Here is a 26,044-nt window from a genome sequence, read left to right on the forward strand (position 1 = left end):
TGTGAAAGTGTTTTGTCTTTATAGGTTCTCCAGCATCATCTGTCTCCACTCTCAGTCACACAGCCACACTCATCGTTCAGTACCTGCAGAGAGGTCTGAGCTTACACAAAGCCTTTTTTGAAGCATGCTGGGAAGTGTATGTCTGCTCTCAGCATTCAGCAGCAAACCAGAAGGTACTGTGAATGTTTCATACCACTGTCCAAATTGTAACACTGAGGTAGAGGAAATTACTTTTGTGGATAGCAACTTTTAAGAGAGTTGACTGCTATTTTATTCCAGTTAAAGATCTGGTATCTAGGTACTTTTCTGGAATTAAGTTAAATGTAAATATTCTTTTCCTGGGACATTAGCAAAACCATTGTAGAGTGTGTCTGAGAAGTTTACAAGTAGCTATGTGAGCCCTAGATTCCCTCAAACATTTGTCTGTTGGTAATTCTGATGACTGTTCTTTGTCAGTGCCCTTGACTCTGTGCTTCACATTTTACAGCTTGTGCAGACTTTGCTGGAAAGTCATACTGCATCTTTGCAAGCTAGGGAAACTTGGGGACACTCCATTCTTGCCCCAGGGCTGTGGCCAGATTCTGTGCCTTCAGCTCTCTTTGCAACAGAAGACTCTCGACTCTCGGTTGTCCGGAGTGAAGGGCAGATCCTGGCATACTGCCTCAACAGGATGAGCCTGAAAACTAGCAGCTGGACCAGGTCAGCAGACCCTTCAGTGCGCTCTCTTGTATACATATTGGTTTTGCTTAGAATGGCGAGCACAGTGTAGCCCTCCCAGCATTTGTGGCCACTTATTGTCTAGCCATCATATTTTTACTGTTTATTTTCAGTCCCATATATTTCGAAGTCCTCTGCAGAAGTAGATCCTTCTAGACGGATGAGCCAGATATGGCTATTATATGCTCACAGAAAGCAATCAGAACGTATAGGCACATACTAGGTCTAGAATTCAGGCCTTTGTCATGCTGGGCATGCTTCTATTAGCGTCACCCCATTCCTAAGTACACGTTTAGGTGTCTTTTGTTTTTGACTCTTCTTTATATGGTATTTATAAACCAATTATCATTTTTTCTAAATGTCATGTAAAAGACTTTTCTAACTTTTTCTCCTTCTGTGAGTTCCAGGAGTCAGCCTCTTACTTTACAAGACTTAGAGAATATTATGCAGACTTGTAACCCCGAGGACCTGACATTCAATGCGGTGGAAGTGGATACTTGCTGGGTCGATGAGCCACAGGTTTTAGCCATGGCTGTTAAATTGCTCATAGAAAGAGCAACCAATCAGGATTGGATGCTCAGAGTTAAGTGGCTCTGTCATTTAGCCAAGAACATACCACAGGGGCTTGGTAAGTAGCAAAGCTTGTACAGGTGAGAGGGGTTCCATATGTTTCCCTTGTTCCAAGAGTCTCAGCAGACATGTTAGTCTGTGACTACACTGTTGAAAGTATTGCTGAGAAAAAGCAAAAAAACAAAGTGCGAGACTTCATTGTTTAGATAGCTATTAAATTAGGGAAATAATTTGCCCCTTATGTATCAAGAGAAATGCCTCAATATTTCAGGGACTGTCATTTTTCAGTTCAGAAGGAAAAAGTATTGCATCATGTTACTTTTTAGCCTTGTTATTTAGATTTGTTATTTTTTCTGAGAATAGTGTTTTTGTTAATTCATTTACCCTTAAGGATCTTAAGATTCTAATTTATTTTTTGTGTGAGACAGGTTCTCATTATGTAGCTTTGGCTGGCCTAGAACTCACAAAGGTCTACCAGCCTCTGCCTGCTGAGTGCTGAGATTAAAAGCTTCTACCACTGGGTTGAGTCCCAAGCCAGTGCTTAATTTGTTATTTATTCAAAGGAGGAAAACAAAAGTACTAGTGAAAATGCCTACATTGTAAATCATAGGATATGGAACTTGTTGGTGATGGGTAATTCACATGTCTTGTAAACAGAAGTGGGAGCTCCAGAATTACTTTTAATGCCAACTACAAGGAGACAGGAGGCGGCTTGGGGCTTGTTAACCTAATTGGTAAATTCCAGACAAATAAGAGACCCATCTCAAAGGAGTTTGATGGTTCTGAGCACCCAGGATTGTCCGACATCTTTCTGTGTACACATACCCATTTAAAAATGTCAACTCAGACGGTGGTGGTGCACACCTTTATTCTGAGCACTTGGGAGGTAGAGCCAGGCAGATCTCTGTGAGTTTAAGCCATTGTGTTCTACAAAGAGAGTTCCAGAATAGCCAGGGGTAAACAGGAAAACCCTATCTTGAAAAACAAAAAACAATAGTTAACCTTAGTAACTGAACTCTTGTGCTTCCTGAGAACTGCATCCATGTCTCTTGAGCTAAGTATTTGTGAGGGAATTTGCGATGTGATTCTCTACATTGTTTTCAGTGCTTGCCACTAGCCAGAGGTAGTAACATGGATGAACAGGATAGTCAGCCCCAGGTCAGTCACTCTCATGACTGATCCATCATTGCAGAACATTCATTTGGACAGCACAGCCTTGGGCCTTAACAATGCCTCTCCTTCTACAGAGTCGGTGCGGATTCATCTGGAAGCCAGTGCCACTGCTCTTAGGAAGTTTTACTCAACTTCTCTCTCAGCTGGAGCCAGTAATGTCTTGAAACTACTACAGAGAAATATAACAGGTATTACCCGCTGGTTTCTTCTCTAAACACTAAAGGGGAGAAGGTCACAGCTCCCACTGTCATCACAGCTTTCAAAAGATGTAATATGGGCAGATGAAAACGGGTCTTCCAACTGGCCATCAGCTGCCAGCTGAAGAAAAGGGAGAGACTACTCAGCTCTTAGAGAGTGACTGGTGGGAAAGGACGAAAAGTAAGATTTATATTTCTCTATGTCTTCTAATTTGAAGATTATTTTGTTTACTGATAATTAGAAGAGTTTTCAGCATAAAATATTTCACTCCAAGGGAAAGTATACCGGATCATTTACTTTAGATAATACAAAACCGTAGTGATAAGGGCTAGCTGTTGGTGTTTCTTGTTTTTGATAATTGTTTAATTCATTTGAAAGCTCATGTTCAAATGATCACATGTTCAAGGATCACATGTTCACACTGACAGGAAATAGTAAGAATACTCAGCTAAGGCTTGCTAAGCCAGGCATGTTAATTATATAATTCTTTTCTTTTTCTTTAAACTAGATGACTTTGTGATCCCCTTGGACCCACGGTGGAATATGCAAGCTTTGGACATCATTAGAAATTCACTAGACTTTGATCCCCAGGCAGACCAGGCTGAACAGCTCTTTGCTCTCTTAGAATCAGTTGCAAACAAGTAGGTGGCTCTAGACTCTTTCTCTAATGGCCTTTTCCATTATATTTTAAATAGAGGTCACATGGGCTTCAACCAACATTAGGTCATCATATCACTCCACATTAGTGTTGGACAGTTGTGTTTCTGCCAGTGCATTCCAGTATCCTCCCATTATCTTCTCATCCTCTCACATGTGTCTGCTTTAGTTTGCATACTCAGATATTGCAGACAGATGTAACTCTTGGAACTTAAATAAACACACCTGTAAATAGTCTAATACATTTTCCCTCATTTTTTATTTCATTTTTCTTTTTGCCAGGCAACATTTTGGTTTTGTTGTTAACCAATAATTGGTCATTAGTGTAATATTGTTTAAACAAATGTATAATCGAAATACAGTATGTATTACCTGAAGGTGTGCTAATAATTTTCATCAAATGAGCCTATGAGTACGAATATGTCCTAGTACTCTAAGGACCATCCTGCTTTATGCTCACTATCAGATTATGGCAAAACAATAGAGTGGGACCCAGTCATCTTCCTAATGCCAATGTCTGCCAGCCACATGCAACCAACCACTCTGCACTCTTACTCTCCAGCCCAGAATTTGCAGAGACAGAAGGGAAATGGGCTAGATACAGGGATTGATGGATGTTTCAGAGTTCCAAGTATTTCTTCACTGTGGTTATGGCTCAGTGAGAGGATATTTACCTAGTGTGCTCACTGTTTGAGTTTGGTTGCAGTGTTACTCGCCCCACCCCAACCCCCAAAAAACAACTTTGTTACTTCAAAAGAAGTTCTGTTAACCAAAAAGAAACTATGTTTTGGATCTCATTGTAGGACATTTATTTATCTTGACCGGGAAAAGAGGATTTTCACTGAAGCAAATTTGCTATCTGTTGGTAGTAAAAAGTTAAGAAGCAGTGTTTTGAGGATGTCTTTTGAATTTCAGAAAGGTAAAAACATTTTCTCTTTTGTAGTCTTGTTATGTATGCTGTTGCAAGAGTTAAGAGACATACTCATCAGCTGCTGCTTTTCGATGCTTGCTTTTCATTTGTTGACCTGATATGAAATATACTCAGTATTGATTTACTGAACACTATGCCAGGTGCTCAGCTAAATGCTGTTTCTGTGTCCTCACAATAACCCTCGAAAGTTAAATAGGTTCTCATCTACTAGGAGCAGAGAAGTCCAAGACCACATATTTAGCAAGTTGCAGAACTTGCAGTTCAAAGGCAGGTTGTATAGGTCAGAGAGTATATGTCCAGAAGCATGTGGCTGTATGGGGGTCAGCAGTTCTCTATTCCTTATATGTTGTAAACCAAAGACATATGCCATTTAGGGAAAAAAATCAAAACTATATGACAGAATATATGTTTTAAAAGCTAATTTTTGTCAGTGAAATACCAACTGAGAGTCATTTGAAAGGAAACCGAAATTAAGAAAATGCCCCACCAGGGCAAGCCTGTGGGACATTTTCTGGATGGAATGTGAACTGAGCATTGTAAGCCAAATAACTGTTACTTTCAGTCCTGGTGTTTTATCTCAGCAGTAGACACCCTAAGATACCATCCAAATACATGTGCTCTGGTCCAGTGTTTCTTTTTGGTTAAGTTTTTTTTTAAGTTATACAAATGTAATACATTTATACATGCATAGGTTTTGCTTGCATACATGCATGTCTATCACATACATTCCTAATGTTCTTGGAGGTCAGAAGAAAGCATCAGGTCCCTTGGTATCAACTGCCATGTGGCTGCTAGGTCCTTTGGAAAAACAGCAAGGGCTCTTAACTGCTGTCCATCTCTCCAGCCTCAGGTTTTTATGTTTAAGTGCAGGTATGAAATATGTAACTTTGCTTTATAGCTTGCATTTTCCACTAGGACATTATTAACGTCTATAGGTATTACACCTTATCTACGAAATTTTATAATACATATAACATACGCTTTTGATTTTGAGCTTTCTAATAAACCTTTATACTAGAGATGAAATTATAAACTAGATTATAATTTATTTTGTAAATGTTTTCAAGATTAACTCCAATGGAATGTAATTGTTTTATTTAATTGTTTTATCTCTCTAAGATCCAGAGAACTATCATAACCTGCCCCATGAAATTGTGGCCCATCTTGCTGCTTTTTTTGAGTTGATTGATGGCCTAATCCTGCTCTGGGTACAGTCTCCCCAAGGGGTGGTTCCAGATGCTCACATCAATAAGGTGAGGCAATGCTTTGACCTTCAGTGTTTTTAGAGTACATTTTAACATGCATATGCTTGTAAAACCAATGCAGCAGTCAAGATAGTAAGGATACTTATTCTCATCCCTAAAAGTTTCCTTGTGTCCTTTCTGTCTTTCCTCTCCTTACCCCTACCTGTAATCATGTAGCCATTGAATGGAAATGTACATTATAGATCTCTAGTCTGATTAGTTAATTTAGAAATGTGTCTTAGTTGTTGTTCTATTACTGTGACAGACAGGATGACCAAAGCAACTTTTAAAAGATAGCATTCAATTGGGGGCTTGCTTACAGTTCCAGAGGGTTATTCCATGACCATCACAGTCAAAAGCATGGCAGCAGGCAGCTAGGCATGGCAGTGCAGCAGTAGTTGAAAGTTTTTATCTTAGCCATTAAGTAGGTGGCAGACAGAATGAGACTGGGCCTGGCTTGGGTGTTTGAAACCTCAAAGCCCACCCTAGTTCCTCCAACAAGGCTTCACCCACTCCCTCCTAAATAGTCCCCCACCTGGAGACCAAACATTCAAATATATGTGCCTGTGGGACCATTCTCATTGGAACCAACACAACTTAACATCCATGTAGTTTCATGTATTAGTACTTTGTTCATTTTTATGACTGAGTAATACTCTCTTCTAGCAATGTTTTATAATTTATCCCTTTGTCTCTTAGTGTGCATTTGGGTTTTACAGTTATAGTCTAATTTACCTAAAGTTTCTTCTATATCATTTTTACATATGTGTTCAGTAACATTTTAATTCCAGATTATTCTTGTAAATCTAGTAAAACTTTTTAGCCATAGAACCCCTTTTCCACAAAGGTTATCAAACCCATAGAAAGGTTTTTTTTTGTATGGTTGTATTCTGTCAGTATTAAGGACCATTTAGGAACTGACATACAGAGTATCAAATATAGTCTGTTAACATGAATGATATAGTTTTTAATAAAAGCCAATTTTTTCCAGAATGAATTGGTGAGAAGAGCAACTGTAACTTGTAACTGCTCTAACTAATAGCTTCAAAGACAAAGGCTTGGTCTCATGTCTGCTCCTGCTGTGAGTCTTGTGAAGGGCAACTGGCCCCCTAAAATTCAAGAGGTTGGAAAGGAAATCCTACTACTTAAAACAGGAGTGTTGTTGGGGCTCTTTATAACTCCGACAGGGGTTTGGATAGACTGAAGCACCTTTACTTTGTCAGCCTATAAGTATTACAGTTTTGATTTATACTACTTATGTTAGGCTCTCTTGGGTTTTATCTCAGGTCAAACTGGTAATGGATTGTCTTTGGTTTTTGAGATAAGGTCTCACTTTGTAGCCCAGGCTGGCCTTGAACTCATTCACAATCCTTTTGCTCTCCCAAGTGCTGAGGTTACAGGTTTGCAGGACCATGCCCAACATGTTGTATATCCTTTACAGACAGTAGCCATGGTTTATTTTGTTTTAAGATCTTAGGTTCTGTGCAGTGGCGCGACCGGTTTTGGACTGTGGCTGATACAGTGACAGTAGATGCTTCAGGTCTGGCTTTACTTGCCCTCCACTGGCACTGGGTTTCGAAACATTTGATCCATCAGATCCCCCAACTCCTGGTGAATCAGGAAAACAAGTAAGACCCTATTTCAAGCAGTAATGTTAAAAGATAAGAGAACTTTTCATTGAAAACCATTTCCTCGGGGCTAGAGAGATGGCTCAGTGGTTAAGAGCACTGACTGCTCTTCGAAAGGTCCTGAGTTCAATTCCCAGCAACTGCATGGTGGCTCACAACCATCTGTAAGAGGTCTGACACCTTCTGGTGTGTCTGAAGGGAGCAATGGTGATGTACTCATAGACATAAAATAAATTAATTAATTTAAAAAAAAAAACCATTTCCTCTTGCTTGGTGTACTACTTTGGCTTTCCTAAATACATTAATATACAAAAGTGTCGACTTCTCTTTAGTACCCAGCATTCCCCCCTCCCTTTTTTTTTTTAAAGATACTATAAAGAGGTGCAGACAGTCTCCGAGCACATCCACAGTTGTCTGGGCAGCCCTGCTGAGAGCTTTGCTGGTGTAAAGAAGCTGCAGGCATTCCTCAGACGACCATTCCCTTTTAAGGTACACTTATAAACATGTGTTCAGTGAACCCTGGGTTTCTCCTGAACCTGTAAGCTCAAGTAGTTTTGCTCCAAAGCTAACCCTTTATTTCTTAAGAAAGTGCTACCTTGTATTCACTTAAGGCTGGCTAGAGCTTTATTACCTTAAAGTATACCAGAGCAACTAGGCTACTGAAAAGAACTGTCTCTCAACTCTTGAGTCTGCTCTCTTTGGTTTTACTCTAGGACAAGCTGGTAGTGGACTGTTTTATACAGCTACAGGCCCTTAACAGAGCCCTTACTATTGGAGAACAGCTGCCTGTCTTTGGGGAATGTGGGTGGCAAGAAGACATTAATCGTCTCCAAGTGGTTGCTTCCGAATGGAATTTGAAGAAAAGTCTCCTACAGGCCTGGGGATTGATCCTCAGAGCCAACATTCTGGAAGATGTCAATTTAGGTAATATTTTCTGGTACCTGGTTTGCTGAGTGTCTTCTTTCCTGTTGCTCATAAAGTTTGCCCTTAGGACTCAACTTCACAAGCATCAGTCAGGTACAGCATTAGATGTGTAGAAGTTAGTATGATTGAACTTAGGGAAACTCCAACAGCCAGCTGATGAACTTGGGTTGATAATAAGTACAGCCATGCTGCCAGATGTTAGGAATCTAGTAGACCTTGGACTTAGAGGACATTGTTCTAATACATGTCTTTTGGATTGGAATTGAAGATGAATTGAAGAATCTTTTGAGCGCTCAGCGTTCAGAACTAAAAAGCAGAGGACTTTCACGTGGCTTTCTGGAGCAGGCACAGGAAGCTTCCTCCCCACCCCAGCCAGACCTCAGCTCTTTAGTCCACCTCACCAGGCGTGTTCAGCTGTGGCCTGTGACTCAGTACCTGGCTATGCTGTGGCAGTACAGAGTGACAGCTGAGTTTATAGCACAGGCTTGTCTGAGAAGGTAAGCGCTTTTTCCCATTGTTCTCTTGAGGGGGACAGATTGTCTTGTGTTATCTTGTGGATAATGTGTGTTGAGGAGTGATTGCTGAGGAATGGGAAGTCATTGCCATTTTGGTAAGACCAATCTTTTCCTTTGCTTGCTTTGGAGTCCGTGGAGTCCATGAGGTGTTACCCAAGACCTGTGTGTTTCACCCTCTTTCTAAGGGAGTCCTTCCATAGTTGTTGGTAGCTCACGCTCCATTCTCTCCTTACTTATTTTTGCAATAGGTCGAGCAAACATCAACAGATGGATGAGGAGATAAGCCATCACATCATGTTTTGTCTTAAGCACACACCAACTGCACCTCAGAAGCTTTGGAATCTTTGGTCTTTACTGCATATTGAGAAGGTAAAAAATTCAACATCAGAGTTCCACATTGTGAACTTGGATTTTCAACTTCTGCAGTTATTAAAGGTTTTATTTAACACTTACCACAGAATTATTCATTTGGTTTCTAGTAAATGACATAGAAGTATTGAGTGCTTAAAAATTCATTCCCATTTGGCTAAAAAATCGTGTTTTCTTTACTCCTGTGTTTAATATGAATTATGGTAAAATGTGGTTAATATAATTCCATAAAACAACCTTAAAATTGGGGGGGGGGCTTGTTTTGTGTATTTCTTTTGCTGATTTCACAATTGTGTGAGTTATTTTACTTTCTGTACAAGCTTATAAAACTGTAAACAGCCTATATAACTTCACCAATATAATTAAGGGGTGTTGAAAATAGGAAGTTTAGGATTAGTGCCTATAACCACTCTTGGGTATTGTTTGGTATCGAATGGCAGACTTGATAACTTTGCTTTGTAGAAACTTTTTGAAATATTCTTTTACCTAATTCTTAAACCCTAGTTGTCTGCTCAAGAAGTTTCTAGTTTATGGTCGGAGCTATTTACCTCTACATTTGGGTCTTCCTGGAGCAGCCCAGTTACCACAGATCCAGAGTGTTGGCTGGCATGGAGCCCTCTGCCTAATGTGCAGCAGCAGGAAGTGCCCAGGTCCCGCTGGGACTCCACACTGAAGGTTTGTCGGCATAAAAATATTAAGCATACTGTCCAAATCATGAATGAATTGTGTAATACTGAGTTAAAGGCACAAAAGTTTTCTTTAAAAAGACATTTAGTTTTGTTGTGTATGGAAGTGCCTGCCTGTGCAACAAATGTCATAAAGATACCAAAGTCTCTAATTCACTTCTAATCATAAAATATTCAAACTACAAAAAAAGTGTGCATGTCTAATGCATCCTTGACTTTACTTATATTTCTAAGAACTCTTCTTTCTTTGTAAGTATGGCCTGAAGTCTGTCCAGCTTACTCTTCTTTTATTTTAGCACTGTAGAGTTTATTTAATCTTTTGGTTTTTAAAGATGGGGGTTCACTATATAATCTTGGCTGGCCTGGAGGTCACTGTGCAGACCGAGCTGTTTCCTTGCCCCTCTGCTCTTCCATTGACCATCAAGGCAAACAGCCGGACAGGTCTCTGCTTCCTCTTCTTTGTCTCCTCTCTCCTTTGCTTCCATCTCTGAGTTAATTGGTTCTCTTGTTGCTCAGGGCCCTGGCAGCCTCTGCAGAGCTGTGTTCTCCAAGTGTTGTTTTGGTGTGCTAACAAACAGCAGTAGAGCAAGCTACTGGGATGTGAGTGGCCTGCCCCTCCTGTCTTCCTCACATGTTACTCTGGGAGAGTGGGTTGAGAGAGCCCAGCAGCTCCAGGAAATCAGTTCATTGCTGTGGACCAACATGGCTGTGCCCTCAGTAGCTGAATTCAGGTATTTCTCTCCTTTCTTCTCTAATGCCGTTGTCTGCTTTCCATCATGTGTAGCAAGGGCTCATTCAGAACTTCCTTCTAAGGCACAGGTAGCTGATTCTGGTGAGTGAAGGTGGGGGGAGTTTTTTTAATAGATCAGCTTGCTTAGCAATCCACAGCAGGCTACTGTGAGTTCAATTCCTATATTTTAAGAATATTTGAGCCAACAAGTAATACACAGAAAACTGTGCAAGATTACATGAGAAATTTACCTCAGCAGTCTGTGGTTATTATTTCTGGAATTTATAGTATGTATTCAAGGAGGTTGATTGATTCACTATTCCTTTGTAAGTGCTGTGTCTTGTCCCCACAGACTCACAGATTCTCGGCTTCAGGGGCTGGTCCTGTGCCGGTACCTGCTAGGTCTCACAGAGCTTCTTCCCGCACCCCAGCGGCAGGAGTACATGCAGAACTGTGAGCATCTACTGCTTGGGAACAGGCAGGCCTTCCACCATGTGGACCAGACTCTGGGGAATATAGGTGGTCAAGAGGCCCTTCCCAAAGAACTGCTCTGCCTCCTGCTCACCTCTTTGCACTACTTTATTGGTAAAGGGGAGGGTAAGCAGAACCTTCCTGAAGCAGCCCGTCGTGGGAGGCTCTGGGTGAGCCTTGGCTTACTCCAGATTCAGACTTGGCTTCCTCGGGCCCGCTTTGACCCTGCAGTGAAGAAGGCATATAAACTCAGATATGCCCAAGAGGAGGTAAGAGGCAGGTGTAGGGCCCGAGCTCATTCTCTGACTTGCTGAGTTTGGTTGTAGTTTACTCCTTTGTTCCCTGTAAGGCTGAGAGGTCTTTTGAGTCTTGTTTTGGAGGCATGCTTTGTTTGGTTGTTTTGTTTATTTTAGACATGGCTTCTCTGTGTATCTCAGAACTCACCTTGTAGACCAGGCTAGCCTTGAATTCACAGAGATCCATTTTCCTCTGCCTCCTGAGTACTGTATTGAATGGGAGCATCACCAGCCTCTCATGAGTCTTAAAAAGACTGCATTTTTCCATTTAAGATTCCTGACTCGATTTAGCAGGGAGAAAGTAGTCATTGTCAGAGAAATAGTGGAATCCGTTTCCCTAGATCCTAGAGATTGTAATTCAGATAATATGGGACTCTCTTCTTGGAACATTCATAGCTAATACAGGGTGAAAGCTATACTGCTTTTGGTAGACATGAGGAAAGTAGTGTCTTTTGACTGGCAGCTCTGAACTGAGTGGTCCAAGTCTTGGGGTCATTCGGAGTCTATCCATCTTATTGCTCTATCCATACTCAGAACATTGTCTCCATCTGCATGGTCATGGCTCTTACCACAGAAGACCTTTCATTCCTTTTTATAGTTATGCCAGCTGCAGTGTGAGCTGAAGACCCGGAACCTGCTGTCCCACCTACAAACCGGAAGAGACCTGGAAGATGACATAATTACCAGCCACTCTCATCCACACATCAAGTAAAGCAGCAAAGTTTGGGGGGTGGAGGGGTGGTAACCAACTCCTTGTTTTTAGAAAAGACAGTGAGATTGACTGTTGTACTATAATTGTGTTAGTGTGGCAGTGATGTATATCTCAGAACTACATGACCAGTTACAGCTCAGATCCTTCATTGTGGTTACAAAACATGTATATTCAAAAAGGAAAAGATACAGGAGGTTGGACTAAAGAGGTGGCTTAGTGATTTTTTTTTTTTTTTAAATATGTACTACTCCGGTAGAGGACCTAAGTTGGATCTGCATCACTCATATCAGGAGGCTCTAGCTAGCTCCAGGGTATCTTGATGCCCCATCCCTCTGGCCTCAGCAGGAACCTTCACTTTAGTGTACATACCTACATATAGACACACAATTAAAAGTAAAGTAAATCTTGTTTTTAATGCTATTAAAGGCTGGGCAGTGATGGTGTGTACCCTTAATCCCAGCATTTAGCAGGTCAGAGGTATGCAGATCTCTGTGTGATGGCATGTTAGGCCAGCATGGTCTAGACTGAGTTCCAGGACAGCCAAGGGTATGATAAGATGCATCTAAAGTACTTATTAAGCAAGTGTGGTAATCCATGAATACTCTAAAGATGTTATCCATTTTCATTATCATTGCCCAGTGTTACCCCTACAGTTTTCCTTAGCAGATAATTTTTTTCATTCTATTTTCTGAATTCACTGCTTTTCTAACAGCATTTATATGTTGTTAATTTGCCTTCAGGTTACTTCCCCAACGGATCAGTCAGCTGGAGAATTTAGTTCATGGCCTGTCAAAAAAACAGGCCTTCAGACCCCACCTACCCAGTTATGAGACCTTGGTGCAAGAAATCCACCACTATGTCACCAGCATCGCCAAGGTCACTGCTGTTCAAGACCTGCTCATGAGGCTTCTTCAGGCCCTCCACACAGACGGACCAAAGTCTGCTCAAGTGCTCCAGAACCTTCTGAAGGAGGAAGCCTCTTGGCAGCAGTCACATCACCAGTTTAGGAAGCGACTAGAAGAGTACGCCTTGTATCCAGACACTGTGTCCCCATTATTAGCGTCCATCTTGCAGTTACAGCATGGCATGAGGCTTGTGGCATCTGAAGTCCATGCCTCCCTCCACAGCGGTGTGCTCTGTCCAGAGAATCTGGGGGCCCTGGCCATGGCTGTGCTAGCTTTCCCATCTGTGAGCCCCAGCTTCCCTACCTACCATGCTCATGCAGATGCTTTGTGCTCAGCGAACGCTGGGGAAGCTCTTCGAAATCTTGGGAAACTGATGGTCAAGCGTGCAGCAAGAAAGGAAGAAGCCAAGAGCCAGCAAGCTTATCCTACCCGGGAGCAGTTGCTGATGAATGCTCTCCTTTACCTGCGCTCTCATGTGCTGTGCAAAGGGGAGCTAGACCAGAGGGCCCTTCTGCTCTTCAGACATCTGTGTCAAGTAAGGCAGTCCCTAAGACGTCTGCCTGCCCTCTTTCCCGAGGGAGCTGCTGTGGTAGAGTCTGGTTGGGAAAATGGATATTCACTTGTCTGATGCTGTCCCTTCTTTCCTTTGACCATAAAGTATGTAGGGGTGGGGGTATGGTTTTTTGTTGCTGTTTGGTTGGTTTTTTGAGAAAGGGTCTTACTCTGTCTCTAGCTGCCCTAGCACTCATTATGTAGCCCAGGCCAGCCTCTAACTTATGACACTTATCCTGGGCTTACCATCTTAAATACTGAGATTACAGGTGTGTGCTAGCATAGCATTCATGGCCAGCTCCCCTCAGTCTTTTAAAAGATTAACTAGGCCCTCCCTTGTAGTGTGTATTACAAGCGTTTTTTTTTCTTTTGAAATAATATGCCTCATGTTTGCTGATTTTTTTTTTCTTTGTAGGGACAGCTTGCTAAAATTTAATATTCTGATATTCTAGCATTAGTAACTCAGAACTTAGCAACAAAAGAAATATAATCAGAGTCAATTCTGGGCTGTCCATGGAGCCTGATTGCCCTTAAATTGCTAGAGCTATAAGATGCACAAGAAGACACTAATGAGTTCATCTGCTTAGTATTCAAACTTTATAGCGTTTGGTGGTCATTCCTGCTTACTGTATTTATTTGTCATATGTTTTGTTGTTAATTTTCTACTATATGTTTATGCTATTAAGTTACTTAACATTTTATATTTTGTTTACTATTTTGAAGGGGGAAATAATGTCTCTCTTCCATACATTTTTCTATTCAATATATGGTTTTGTTTTATTTTGCTATTTAGATTTATTTATTTATATGAGTACATGTCAGCTATCTTCAGACAGACCAGTGAAGGGTGTCGGATCCCATTGAAGATGGTTGTGAGCCACCATGTCGTTGCTGGGACTTGAACTCAGGACCTATAGAAGAGCAGCCATTGCTCTTAACTGCTGAGCAATCTCTCCAGCCTATAACGTATCTTATAGTAAATAGCCTTACCTCTTTGGGTAACCTGGAGACCAGGATTATAGGACAAAGATTAAATCTATGTTGAAAGTATAGGTTAGTGGGCAGAGCACTGACCCACTACACCATAGGTCCTGAGTTTGATTCTTTAGCACCTTCTAAACCAGAATGCTTACATTCAGGCATGTCACCCCAATAGGATGATCATTCCAGATTTCAGCCAGTTCCTGGCTTACCTGGGTACATGAGACCTTGCTCAAATTCCATTAAGTTTTTACTCTATCTTTAAAACATTAATAAACTGCAGGTATGGCTGAACTGTTCTTTAGAAGGCTTTGATTTGGTTCTCACAACCCACATGGCCTCTCACAATCCTGTAATTCTGGTTCCAGGGGATCCAGTGCCCTTTCTTGACCTCCCAAGGGCACAAGGCATGCACATGGTACATGTACATGAATACAGGCAAAACACATCAGAACTGAATCTTTTACAAATATAAATATTTAATCCTACTTCTTAGACATTTAACTTAAATACCTTTCTTTAATGATAAATGCTATTTATTCAACTCTTAAGCATATTTGGTAGCACTGGGCAGTGGTGGCATATGCCTTAACCCCTCCAGCACTTGGGAGGCAGGGGCAGGTGGATCTCTATGAGTTCAAGACCATCCTGGTCTACAGAGAGAGTTCCAAGACAGCCAGGGCTACAAAGAGAGACCCTGACTTGGAAAAAATAAAAAAACAAAATAAAAATAGTTGTTGGCAAGTTAATTCCAGCACTAACAAAGAAGAGGCAGGAGGATCAGGAGGACTTCAAGTCCAGTTATAGCTACATACGGACTTTGAGGATAACCTGAGATATATGAAACAATGAAAAAGAGAGGAGGGAGGGAGCGAGGGATCCTGCTCCATCTTCTGGGCCTTGTTGGGCACCAGGTACACCCAGTGTGCAGGCAAGCAGGCAAAACATACTTACATGTTCAATTTTAATTTAAAAAGACTTAAGTAAATAAGGAAACCAAACAACAATGAAAAACCACATTTGATAGTGTGTTGGTGTTCTTCATTTACTACATTTTTGTTGTTGTTGGAGACAAGATTTCACTGTGTAGCTCTAGGCAGCCTGAAACTCTCTATTTAGTTACTCTTGTCTCTGCCTAGTGTCATTTATAGTTTTTGCCCATTTAAGAGTATTTAGTAAGTGTCTGGCATAATCCAGTGTTGAGCTCTAGGTAGGCTAGCTTGCCAACGTGCCCACTAAATGCACTGTTGGTCAACTCCCTTGAACAAAAAGGATACTAGGATTAGCTGTGCTGTAGCAGACTTGTAAACCTTTGAAATTATATCAATATAGAGAGCAGGCTGGAAACTGGTGAAGACCCACAGCTTGAAAGAAAGCTCGTTTGCCCTCTGCTACATGGGATTTTATTTCAAAGTTCGTTGACCTTTGTTTGGGGAGCCATGGAACTTTTAATATTTGTGAGAAGCTGGGATTGATGGCTCTTGCTTATGGTCTTACAAATGCTTCCTTCTTCTGTCCCTGTAACTTTTCAGGAGATCATCAATGAGTGGGATGAGCAGGAGCGAATAGCCCAAGAGAAAGCAGAGCAAGAGAGTAGCCTGTACAGATACCGGAGCCGGAGCTGCCAGACAGCCCTGAGGGGGCAGGAGGAGGAGGAGGAGCTGGAGCTCAGGGAACTGTTCCCGCTGCATGAAAAGGTAGCAGCAAGCTCTGTGCCTGTGTTGACAGGCAGTGTTTCCGTCGTAATGCCGCTGGTCTCTTGATAGTTCATTCTCCCCATTTTCTACTGACTATAGCCAGATGAATTGTCTTATTGCTGTTTAGGACTTTGCAGATATTTTGATGGAACCCACACTAGAAGAGAAAAAGAAAGCTTCAGATGGAAGAGACGAGGAAGCAGCCATGGACCCAACCCTTCTGTCCCAGAGTTCAATGCAAGCAGTGATGCTGATCCACCAGCAGTTGTGCCTCAGCTTTGCACGGTCCCTGTGGTACCAACAGACTGTGCCACCACATGAAGCAAAGCACTACCTCAGCCTGTTCCTTTCTTGCTATCAGACTGGAGCATCTCTGCTGACACACTTCTACCCTCTGATGGGTATGGAAGTTCCCGATAATACTCTGGGGAGGTCCATATGAGATGATATTGCTATTCTAGAGCAATTAAAATAACGAAATTCCCGATTTTTTTTTTTTTTTTTTTTTAAGATTTATTTATTATATGTAAGTACACTGTAGCTGTCTTCAGACACTCCAGAAGAGGGAGTCAGATCTTGTTATGGATGGTTGTGAGCCACCATGTGGTTGCTGGGATTTGAACTCTGCACCTTTGGAAGAGCAGTCGGGTGCTCTTACCTGCTGAGCCATCTCACCAGCCCCCGATTTCTTTTAGTTCCTAATTCCCATAGCTTGAAAATTGAAGAAATTGATTAAAAGGTCTGTAGTAATGAAAAGTTTCATTAGCATCCTATGAGAAAGGATGTAGACTTGGTGTCTATGGTGGTTTTCCTTGAATTGTTTCCACTTTTCCTATTCATGTTTCCTAACAGGTTCATGGGGGATGTTGATGAGGGTTCTTTTATTTTTTTATGGTGCTGGAGTACAAACGTCATGTCTCACACACCAAGATTCCTTGCCTCTATCTTCATATTTCTTTTAAAACACTCAGCACTTCTGAGACTCGTAGAATCTTGTTAATACCTGTTGGTCGCATGAAGTTTCCCACATGGTCTTATCAATTACATCATTGGAAAGAGGCTTTAGTCGAAATTAGCCCATTGTTTCTTTGTAACTTACTGTTAAACCGTCTTTCTGAGTTCATCATTTTACCACAATTTTGTTCACAGGAGTCGAGCTAAATGACCATCTCTTGGGAAGTCAGCTGTTGGCTTGTACGCTCTCCTCTAACACTCTCTGTGGGGAAGCTACCTCAGACCTGATGATGAGGCCTGACGGGCCCTATGATTTCTACCAGCACCCCAATGTGGCAGAGGCACGGCAGTGCCAGCCTGTGCTTCATGGCTTCTCAGAAGCTGTCAGTCAGCTGCTCCAGGACTGGCCAGAGCACCCTGTACTTCAACAGGTAGTGTAGCCAACTAGGAAGGAGGGAATTGCCCAAGGATGCATGTTCTCTCAGAGGATGTTCTCTCAGACCATCTCCAGGAATGTTGACTTGTACATTTATACATAGAAACAAAGGCTTACCCTCCAACCCACGGAGGTTTTCCTCACATGCAGGATGAACATGCCAGTTGTAGCAAATTTTATAGTAATTCAATATACAGATATACATAATATACAATATTCTATAAGGCAACTTATAGAACGTTTCTGCACTCTGGTCCTACGACCCCATAAGCTGTCTGCTGTCTTCTGCAGGTCTTTTAGAGTAAAGCTTCTTATTAGGACTCTATACTGTCAATCACTGATAATTCTACTGAAATACTTTTTTTTTTTTTTAAAAAAGCTACTAGTTGTAATGGACAGAATTCGTGGTTTCCCACTTTCCAGCCCCATCTCCAAATTCCTGAATGGCTTAGAGATCCTTCTGGCAAAGGCACAGGTAAGATGATTCCTACTTTTCCTTGTTCAGTTCTTGTCGTGTGGACAAGATTTCTGTCGATGTCCACATTATAACAGAAAGGTACAATTTGGTTTAAAGAAAGCTTTAAGATTCTTGCTTGGTCTTTCTGAGGTGGGGTGCAGGCAGTGGTGGTGAGCTGCTGGTGGTAGAGGGAACTGCTTGGAGGGTGGGGCCCAGTGGCCAGGGCCCCAGGAGCTCGCTATGCTCTCTGTGCCCACACCTCTCCACGTTGTCTGCTGTCCTCCTACTTAGCAGGAAGGAGTCAACTGAATTTGTTCAAGAATAAAGGGCCAGCAGCAGGAATCGTGACAGTCACAAACTCTGCGCTTTTTTTCCCTGCCTCTAACTTTGGCTCTGCTGGTGTTGTATCATATAACCATTTGTTGTCATTGATAAAGTTCTTATGGGACCAATAGTCTTCTCTTAAGGAAAGTCTAGGTGTTACTGAGGGAGAGAAAGTGACTGGGTGTTGGACGATAGTGACAAATGGGTCTCTGTTTCTTTAGGATTGGGAGGAGAATGCAAGTCGAGTACTGTCTCTCCGGAAACATCTTGACCTAGTCAGTCAGATGATCATTCGGTGGCGTAAGCTGGAGCTGAAGTAAGTGCCCTCTCTGTCCTGCCTGCCCCTGTAAGACAGTAGCTACAACATGTGCTTTAACTGTGGAGCTTAAGCACTAAACAGGCTCTACAGTATGAATTAAATGGTTTAGACATCCTGAGGCAGCAAATCAGTTGTAAAATTGATTTCAAATGGATTTACCTAAATGCCTCCACCACTTTTTTTTTTTTAACCCATCCCTTATGGTCAGCTGCTGGTCAATGAGTTTGGACAATACCATGAGACGCCATACTGAGAAATCCACCAAACACTGGTTTTCCATCTATCAGATGTTGGAGAAACACATGCAGGAATGCACAGAGGAGCAGGAAGGTAAGGCAGGTGACTTACCCAGGGTCTAGAGAACCAGCCATGTCATAAAGTTCTGCCATTCTGCATACCCAGGCACTAAATAAAACTCAGTGGATATTGCCTGAGTGTCAGTGATGCTTCATAGCAAAGCTGCTTCATAGTCATGGGAGCACATTAACATGTGGGAAGCCAGAATGAATCGCCACCACAAGATGGCGCTGGCTCCCTGTGTGTTTTCCTTGTGAGTAAGCAAAGTGCGCATGTGCGTTCGGGGTTCTGCCAGTCACTGTTCAGCCCGGAGCATAGTTATGGGATTCTGATTGCATATCCAATCAGGAGTTTCCACACTGTCCTAAGCATATGTAAACAATATTAAGCATATATAAACTATGCATATTTTCGGGCTCGGGGTCTTTCGCTTTAGTAATTAACCCAACAATAAACATTTGTGAAAAAAGTCTATTGTCATGTCTCTTCCTTGCTGGCGGGGGAGTGGACAGCGACATTAACACATAACTTACAGGTTTTATGTGGAAGTCAATCCCTGTAAACATCATTTTTGCTTCAGTTTGATGTTGTACCTACCTACTGGGCTTTCTTTTCATTGATGTTTGGTACCCTGTAAGCATTTTAGGGATGGGAAGGATGGTTGAAAGTACATGTGTGATTTGCTCTTTGTATCTCTAAAGATGACAAGCAGATGACTCTGATATTGCTGGTTAGCATATTACAAGCATTTATTGAAGAATCTTCGCTGGGAGAATTCCATGTGCGACTCCAGATGTTGCTGGTTTTCCATTGTCATGTCTTACTGATGCCGCAAGTTGAAGGAAAAGGTGAGGAATTTTTCCTCGTTTATAATGCACTGTTTGTTTATTTGGAGACACTGCCTCACTGTGAAGCTGTGACTTGCCAGGAGCTTGCTGCATGATAGGGATAAGCTCCATGTCAAACTGTTACCAGTTTCAGTCCCAGCAGGTTTGGAATTAAGTCATCACTATAAATTAAGTGCATATTATACATGAATGAGCCGTTGAGGTGAACATTTTAATATGCCATTTTCCTAATATAAGCATAGTGTCTGCTGATTTTATGAGTTTTTGACAAAGAGTTTGAAGGATTGCTCTAAAGAGATTCTTGGTATATCATCTGCTAGATAAAAAATGGCAGTAAATCTGCTAGAAGCTGAAATGAAATAAGGCAGCTTTGACAGCCTGCATTTTTGAGGAGTGCTAAGCTCAGACAGGTTTCTAACAAACCTGACTGGAATGTGCCGTACTTTTATGGAATGGGTAGTAAGGAAGGCTCAGGCTAGCACAGAAGCACATACAGTGGATGTAGCATGTTGGTTTCTTTTTCATTTCTTCCAGATTCACTCTGCGGTGTTCTGTGGAATTTGTACCATTTTTACAAGCAATTTCTTGACCCGGTCAAAGCTAAAATTGTGGAACTTCGCTCCCCCATAGAAAAAGAGCTTAAAGTAAGATGAATAGTTGTCGTAATTACCCTTTAAAGAACAAAATCAGCCTATCCTTTTTCTTTAGTTCTGTTCTTTGATCCTTCTAATAGTAAGGTAAGAGACGGGGGGAGGCTGTAGAAGTTTACTGGAGACCCGTAGGAAAGGCTGTGCTCTGTGTCTTTCCTGTGTTCTTTGTCTACCTCAGAAGTGTGTTATGATATATGGGGCATGAGCCATGGAGGGAGTGCCTTTGGGCAGGGAGAGCCCTGTTTAATACTTTAGTGATAAGAACTTTAGAGTTGAAGAACCAACACCGATGTCATGAGCATGACTAACTTTGATTTTGAAGCTGAAATACCTATCAAATGAGTTATTCACCCTTTCTGGTTGATTTGAGGCACATAAAATAGTTCTCCTTTTATTCTTGTACATATTCCCTGATATGTGGTCCTGTATTTGGGGATGGATGTCCTTGGACCTTTGGCAAGTAGATAATATAGGAACAGAAAGGGATACAAGCTTTACAAAGCCATTTCCTAAAATTCCTTTATCTTCCAGGAATTTGTGAAGATCTCAAAGTGGAATGATGTCAGCTTCTGGTCCATTAAACAATCTGTGGAAAGGACACATAGGTACCTGTCTAATCAGACTGTAGTAACCTTAAAACCACACTTGAATGGTAGGCTGCAAGACTACTTTGTTCCCATAGCCAGACCTGTGCTATTCTCCTGCTACCACAAACAGATTCTCCTTTCAGGGAAAATAGGTGCCTCGGGCAGAGTATCCCCTTGTGCCCACTTGGGGGGCTTGTCTTCTATCTCCCACTACCTGTTTACCTTGAACAAAGCAACCCTGTTGTGGCTGGCTTAAGTTTTCTCTTGTAGAAAAGGTGGGGTGACAGTGTTCGGCATATCTTTTCCTCCTAAAGATCCTAAATGATTGTGGATACCTAAAAAGATCAGTGTAGCTATAAAAGATAAAGGTGTGTGTCTGTGTGTTCACATGTGCCCAGATTATAATTCCTTCAATATAATTGTGTTACAGTGATGTGTTTTTAACCTTACTCCTGTTATTTCATGCGATCAGGACCCTCTTTAAATTCATGAAGAAATTTGAAGCTGTGCTGAATGAACCCTGTCAGTCATTTCTGGTGGAGAGCAACAAGGAAGAACAGCCAACAGAGGAAGCTGCAGTGGAGACATCGCCCATTCAGGGTCTGAACAGTGCACTGAGGGAGACCCTGTTAGCACAACCAGTAGAATGGCAGGTACTAGCTTGTGGGATGGTGTGTACTGAATCCCAAGCCACTGGAGCCAGATATATCAGATTAAGACATGTACTAGGAACTAGCTAAGGAATGTGTTTCCCTTATTTGGATCTGTATAGAATTTGGTTGTTTATCTCACTATGCTACAGAATTGGGCAGAAACCATGGTCTTGGGACAGCTAGGTGGCTCACGGGTAAACTGATTGCCTGTGCAACTGATTTCCTATGTACTCCTGATGACTTGACTTTGAAATCTGGAACACCAACCACATAAAGGGTAAAAGGAGAGAATCAACTGTAGTCTTACTGTCCATTCTATATTGATAGGTTAAAACTTAATGGCTTGCTCGGCCAGTCACATACAAAGAAGTAATGGGAGTTTCTCTGTCCTCTGAGTGCTGGATTAAAGGCGTGTGCCATCATCTGAACATCCATGTATATGTGCTTATTTCTACTCCTGGGATGGTGATGATGATGATTTTATATTTGTTCTGTGAGGAAGGAAGAAGATGGGGGAGAAGTTGATTTAAATTTAGTGTCCATTAAGTGTTACTCAGATTCTTGGCAGCCAAATGAACCTGTACTGTCTCAAAGCCTTCAGGTACAGAACAGTGCCAGGATGCCGGTCCTTTGTCTGGGGAGGGAGAGCTGCTGCGTCGGCTGCCACGACTCTCAAAACGCATGAGGAAGATGTGCCTGGTATTTATGAAGGAGAGTCCCCTACCTCACCTAGTGGAAGGCCTGGATCAGTTCACTGGTGAGTGTTAACAGCAAGGGTAAAAGTGCAACTTGCTTTGTCCTCTTGACCTATGATGGCTGGGCATGTGGGACCGGTGTCATTTTTGACATCTTGTACAGTATTTAACAAATATGCTAAAAATAAAAGCCCTATGACTGAGGCCCGCTAGTGACACAGTGCCATAGCCGGGCGTGGTGGCGCACGCCTTTAATTCCAGCACTTGGGAGGCAGAGGCAGGCGGATTTCTGAGTTCGAGGCCAGCCTGGTCTACAAAGTGAGTTCCAGGACAGCAAGAGCTTTATAGAAAAACCCTTTCCAAAAAAAAAAAAAAAAAAAAACTGAGCAGACACAGTGCCATATGTTCACCCCTCTGTCCTTTGGTCTTGGTTGGTTTGTGTTTTCTCTGTTGTCCAGGTTGGTCTCAAACTATGAGATTTCGGTGACTTCCTGCCTCAGCATTTAAATGCAAGTTCCAGGGCATCCAGCTCCTTCCTCTGGCCTTCAGGCACCAGACACACAGATGGTTCACAGACATGTGCAGGCAAACAAACACATAAATTAAAATTAAATCTTTTAAAACAAAAGTTAGTTAACTGGAAGCTAGGTATGGTGAGGCACATTCAGGAGTCAGAACTAGTTGATTCTTTGAGTTTAAGGCCGGCTACATACCAAAGGGGGGAGAAAAGGTTTGAACTGGAAGTGCAGGTAAGTGCTTCTGAAGTTAGAGAGATTAAAAGAGAATTAGCAAATACGGGCTGTAGGGAAGGAACAATACAATTAGCAGAAATTCCCCTCGGGTGGTTAAAATTCATGCTATAATAAACCACACGGTTGGTACTCATTCAGTAGGTTTTGTTTAGTTGGTTTGGTTTATTTTTAAGAGATAATGAAGCTAAGAGATACATCACTCTACCACTTCTATGCATTTTACAAGTGTCCCTCAAGCACGGTTCATGAGCATCTGTCAGATGTGAGGGACTGTCCAAGTGAACAACAACACGGAGCAAATGTGCACGCAGCAGTAAGGCCTTTGGGTTTTATTCTTTTCCCGATAGGTGGCGTGATTTCATCTGTAAGTGAGCTGCAGAGCTTAAAGGTGGATCCCTCTGCTGAGAAGGAAAAGCAGCACTCAGAAGCCAAGCACATACTCATGCAGAAGCGACTCGCTCTATCAGATCTCTTTAAGCACCTGGCAAACATTGGTGAGGGTTGCTCCTGAAACACTAGAAAATATAAGTAACTTTTTTTCAAAGTTTTAATAAGTGTGTTCATAGTGGTATGTGAGGGTACTCATGGAAGCCGTGACAGAAAGCCTCTTCCCCTAGAGATGCAGTTACAGGCGGTTGTGGGCTGCTCTAGAGAGATGCTGGGAACCAGACAGAGACACCAGGACGGGCCGCACATGCTCTAGCCACTAAGCCAGTATCTCCGTGTTGGTAGCATAAGTGGCTTGTGGCAGAGTAGGGTTGTGAAATGTCATTCTAAGACTGCAGGCACATGTAGGAAAATCCTACAGTGAGCTACTGACTGTACAGCGAACTACAAAGAACTTTTCAGGATTTGCAGTGAGGTATCTCAGAATTGATACTGTCTGCTTTCAGCAGTGTCATGTACTCTGCTATCAGAACCACATCAGGGTCAGTTGGAATCATGTTGAGATTCAGGGACTGACCCTGCTGTAGTTGGTGCATTTCTTCAGTGCTGCATAGTTCAGGCTGGCTTCACACTCAAGATCCTTCTTGACCTCCCACGTGTTTAGGCATGAACTGTCTTCCCTGGCTACCTAAGTCAGCCCGTATTTCTGGAGATATATGTCACAAACTTTACTTTGACTAGAAGGGGTGTGAGGGGCATAGCTTTTTCTTTGCTTTAATGAGTGCTGTTGATTTCAGGTCTGTCGTATCGAAAAGGTCTTGCCTGGGCCCGTTCAAAAAGTCCTCAGGAGTTACTCCACCTTCACCCATTAGATCTCCGGAGCGCATTGTCCATAGTCAGCAGCACTCGGGAGGCCGATTCTAGGTTGGTTGGCTTTTGAATTGTACATTGAGGAAGTTGCTAAACTTATAAAAGAATTAGAGATTTCAGAGGCAGGTGGATTTCTGAGTTCGAGGACAGCGAGGGCTACACAGAAAAACCCTGTCTCAAAAAAATCCCAACCGCCTCCCCCCCCAAAGAGAGAGATTACGAAAAGATCTTGCACTTAATATACTTAATATACTAAGCATTCATTTTCTTCTACCTTTCTTTCCTGTGTTTGCTACCCTGCTCCCATTGGTTCGTGGTGCTAAGTGTATGTTCTGCACTGCTGACTAGCAACTTCCCCTGTGCCTTCTTGCTCTGCTCCTTTGGCTCCCTGAGCTCTGCTTACTTGACTTGGACTTATAGCTGGGAATCAGTCTCTGGATCTCTCCCTCTCTTTCTCAGTTTTTCAAGACAGAAACTCTGTGTAGCTCTGGTTTATCCTGGATCTCACTCTGTAGACCAGGCTCTCTGCCTCCCAAGTGCTGGGATTAAAGTGTGCCCCACCACTGGGAATCTCTTTATGCCTATATTTCTTTGCTATCTCTTGTATGTGTAAGTTCTATTAAAAAAAAAAGAAAACTCAATTTGAGAATTGATTATCTGTGAGACAGAGCTGCCTGAATTCTGATCTAGGATTTGTTGTAATGCTCATTTCTTTGTGAGATTTTAAATTTGAGTCAAAACAGCATTGTAGATGGGGAAGTTACATTGCACCTTTCTAGTTTTTGAGGACAACTTGCCAAATGGGGTTGCGTTCTCATTTGGTCTCCGTGAGGTTGGGATTGGGTTGTGCTGTCTAAAGACACATGCTTCCCTGTTTACTTTTACCAGCTTAGCGCCTGTGTGGCCCCATGGTAAGCTGTCCCTGCCTTTTGCCATTTTGTGCATGCATGTTCCTCATTTACACAATGATTAGCCCTGTTCACATCAGGGTTAGAAGCTTCCACCACCAAATTAATTTATAAAGGGTTCACTGGAGAAAACAGACCATTGCCACTGCTTATACACTGGTAATGCTTCCAGTGCTAAGTATCCCATTCAGATAAACCAGGCTCAGTGGTTGATTCTGGGTTACACCTAAAAATATTCTCAGAAATCTTGAGTCCTTGGGGTCTTCAGAGGGTAGTTGTTGTGGTTTTAATACAATAAGTTGCCTGATTTCTTTCCTAGGCTCCTCACAGAAATTTCGTCTTTGTGGGATGGATGCCAAAAGTATTTTTATCGCTCTCTTGCACGGCACACCAGGCTTACTGCAGCACTAACAACTCCTGTCAAGGTAGGCCGACATGGCTGGGGAGAGCGTCCGTTGTGTTCATCCGTGCCAGGCACTGACAGGCTTATTAAGGTGAAGTCAGTATAAGTCAGTGTGGGTCCTAGTACATCTTAGAAGTTCCATTACATTTGCTAAGAGGATCACTTTACTCTTGTGAGTTGAGAACAGACCATCCATGTCCATTTTTTGGTGTTACACCTTGTTCTTCCTCATGGATATCAATGATCTGTAAAAGCTATTCTGAACACCACAGCTAGAGAGCATGAACACACTGTTGCTCACCCTCACTGTATATGATATTAACCTCTGTTTCAAGAAATAGCTTTTTGGAGAGATGGTTCAGTGGTTAAGAGCAGTTGCTGAACTTGCAAATGACCCAGGCTCCCACATAGTCCCTCATTACTGTCTGTAGCTCCAGTTCCTCAAGGGCACCAGACATGTATGTGATGCACGTACATACATGGAGTAAAACACTTAAACACAAAATAATTTTTATTTTCTAAAGAAAGAAATAGTAGCGGGGGGGGGG

At 42.2% G+C, this 26,044-nt stretch overlaps 1 protein-coding gene across 1 annotated transcript in view; it reads left to right on the forward strand.

The window, feature by feature from the left end:
• Mdn1 (midasin AAA ATPase 1) overlaps window positions 1–26,044 on the forward strand; it is a 120,544-nt gene that overhangs the window by 68,248 nt on the left and 26,252 nt on the right. Inside the window, exons 47-77 of the mRNA XM_029533259.1 lie at window positions 25–173; window positions 488–699; window positions 1,125–1,345; window positions 2,535–2,648; window positions 3,167–3,299; window positions 4,119–4,234; window positions 5,366–5,499; window positions 6,961–7,118; window positions 7,487–7,607; window positions 7,832–8,042; window positions 8,311–8,539; window positions 8,806–8,926; window positions 9,431–9,601; window positions 10,129–10,343; window positions 10,695–11,082; window positions 11,708–11,817; window positions 12,562–13,261; window positions 15,792–15,956; window positions 16,084–16,357; window positions 17,106–17,341; window positions 17,726–17,821; window positions 18,349–18,443; window positions 18,655–18,776; window positions 19,445–19,591; window positions 20,126–20,235; window positions 20,773–20,846; window positions 21,301–21,481; window positions 22,076–22,238; window positions 23,276–23,422; window positions 24,113–24,239; window positions 25,413–25,587. Of these exons, the coding sequence (XP_029389119.1) occupies window positions 25–173; window positions 488–699; window positions 1,125–1,345; window positions 2,535–2,648; window positions 3,167–3,299; window positions 4,119–4,234; window positions 5,366–5,499; window positions 6,961–7,118; window positions 7,487–7,607; window positions 7,832–8,042; window positions 8,311–8,539; window positions 8,806–8,926; window positions 9,431–9,601; window positions 10,129–10,343; window positions 10,695–11,082; window positions 11,708–11,817; window positions 12,562–13,261; window positions 15,792–15,956; window positions 16,084–16,357; window positions 17,106–17,341; window positions 17,726–17,821; window positions 18,349–18,443; window positions 18,655–18,776; window positions 19,445–19,591; window positions 20,126–20,235; window positions 20,773–20,846; window positions 21,301–21,481; window positions 22,076–22,238; window positions 23,276–23,422; window positions 24,113–24,239; window positions 25,413–25,587 (5,615 nt within the window). The remainder of the gene's footprint in view (window positions 1–24; window positions 174–487; window positions 700–1,124; window positions 1,346–2,534; window positions 2,649–3,166; window positions 3,300–4,118; window positions 4,235–5,365; window positions 5,500–6,960; window positions 7,119–7,486; window positions 7,608–7,831; window positions 8,043–8,310; window positions 8,540–8,805; window positions 8,927–9,430; window positions 9,602–10,128; window positions 10,344–10,694; window positions 11,083–11,707; window positions 11,818–12,561; window positions 13,262–15,791; window positions 15,957–16,083; window positions 16,358–17,105; window positions 17,342–17,725; window positions 17,822–18,348; window positions 18,444–18,654; window positions 18,777–19,444; window positions 19,592–20,125; window positions 20,236–20,772; window positions 20,847–21,300; window positions 21,482–22,075; window positions 22,239–23,275; window positions 23,423–24,112; window positions 24,240–25,412; window positions 25,588–26,044) is intronic.

The sequence above is a fragment of the Mus pahari genome, chromosome 22 (assembly GCF_900095145.1).
Source record: "Mus pahari chromosome 22, PAHARI_EIJ_v1.1, whole genome shotgun sequence".
NCBI lineage: Eukaryota > Metazoa > Chordata > Mammalia > Rodentia > Muridae > Mus > Mus pahari.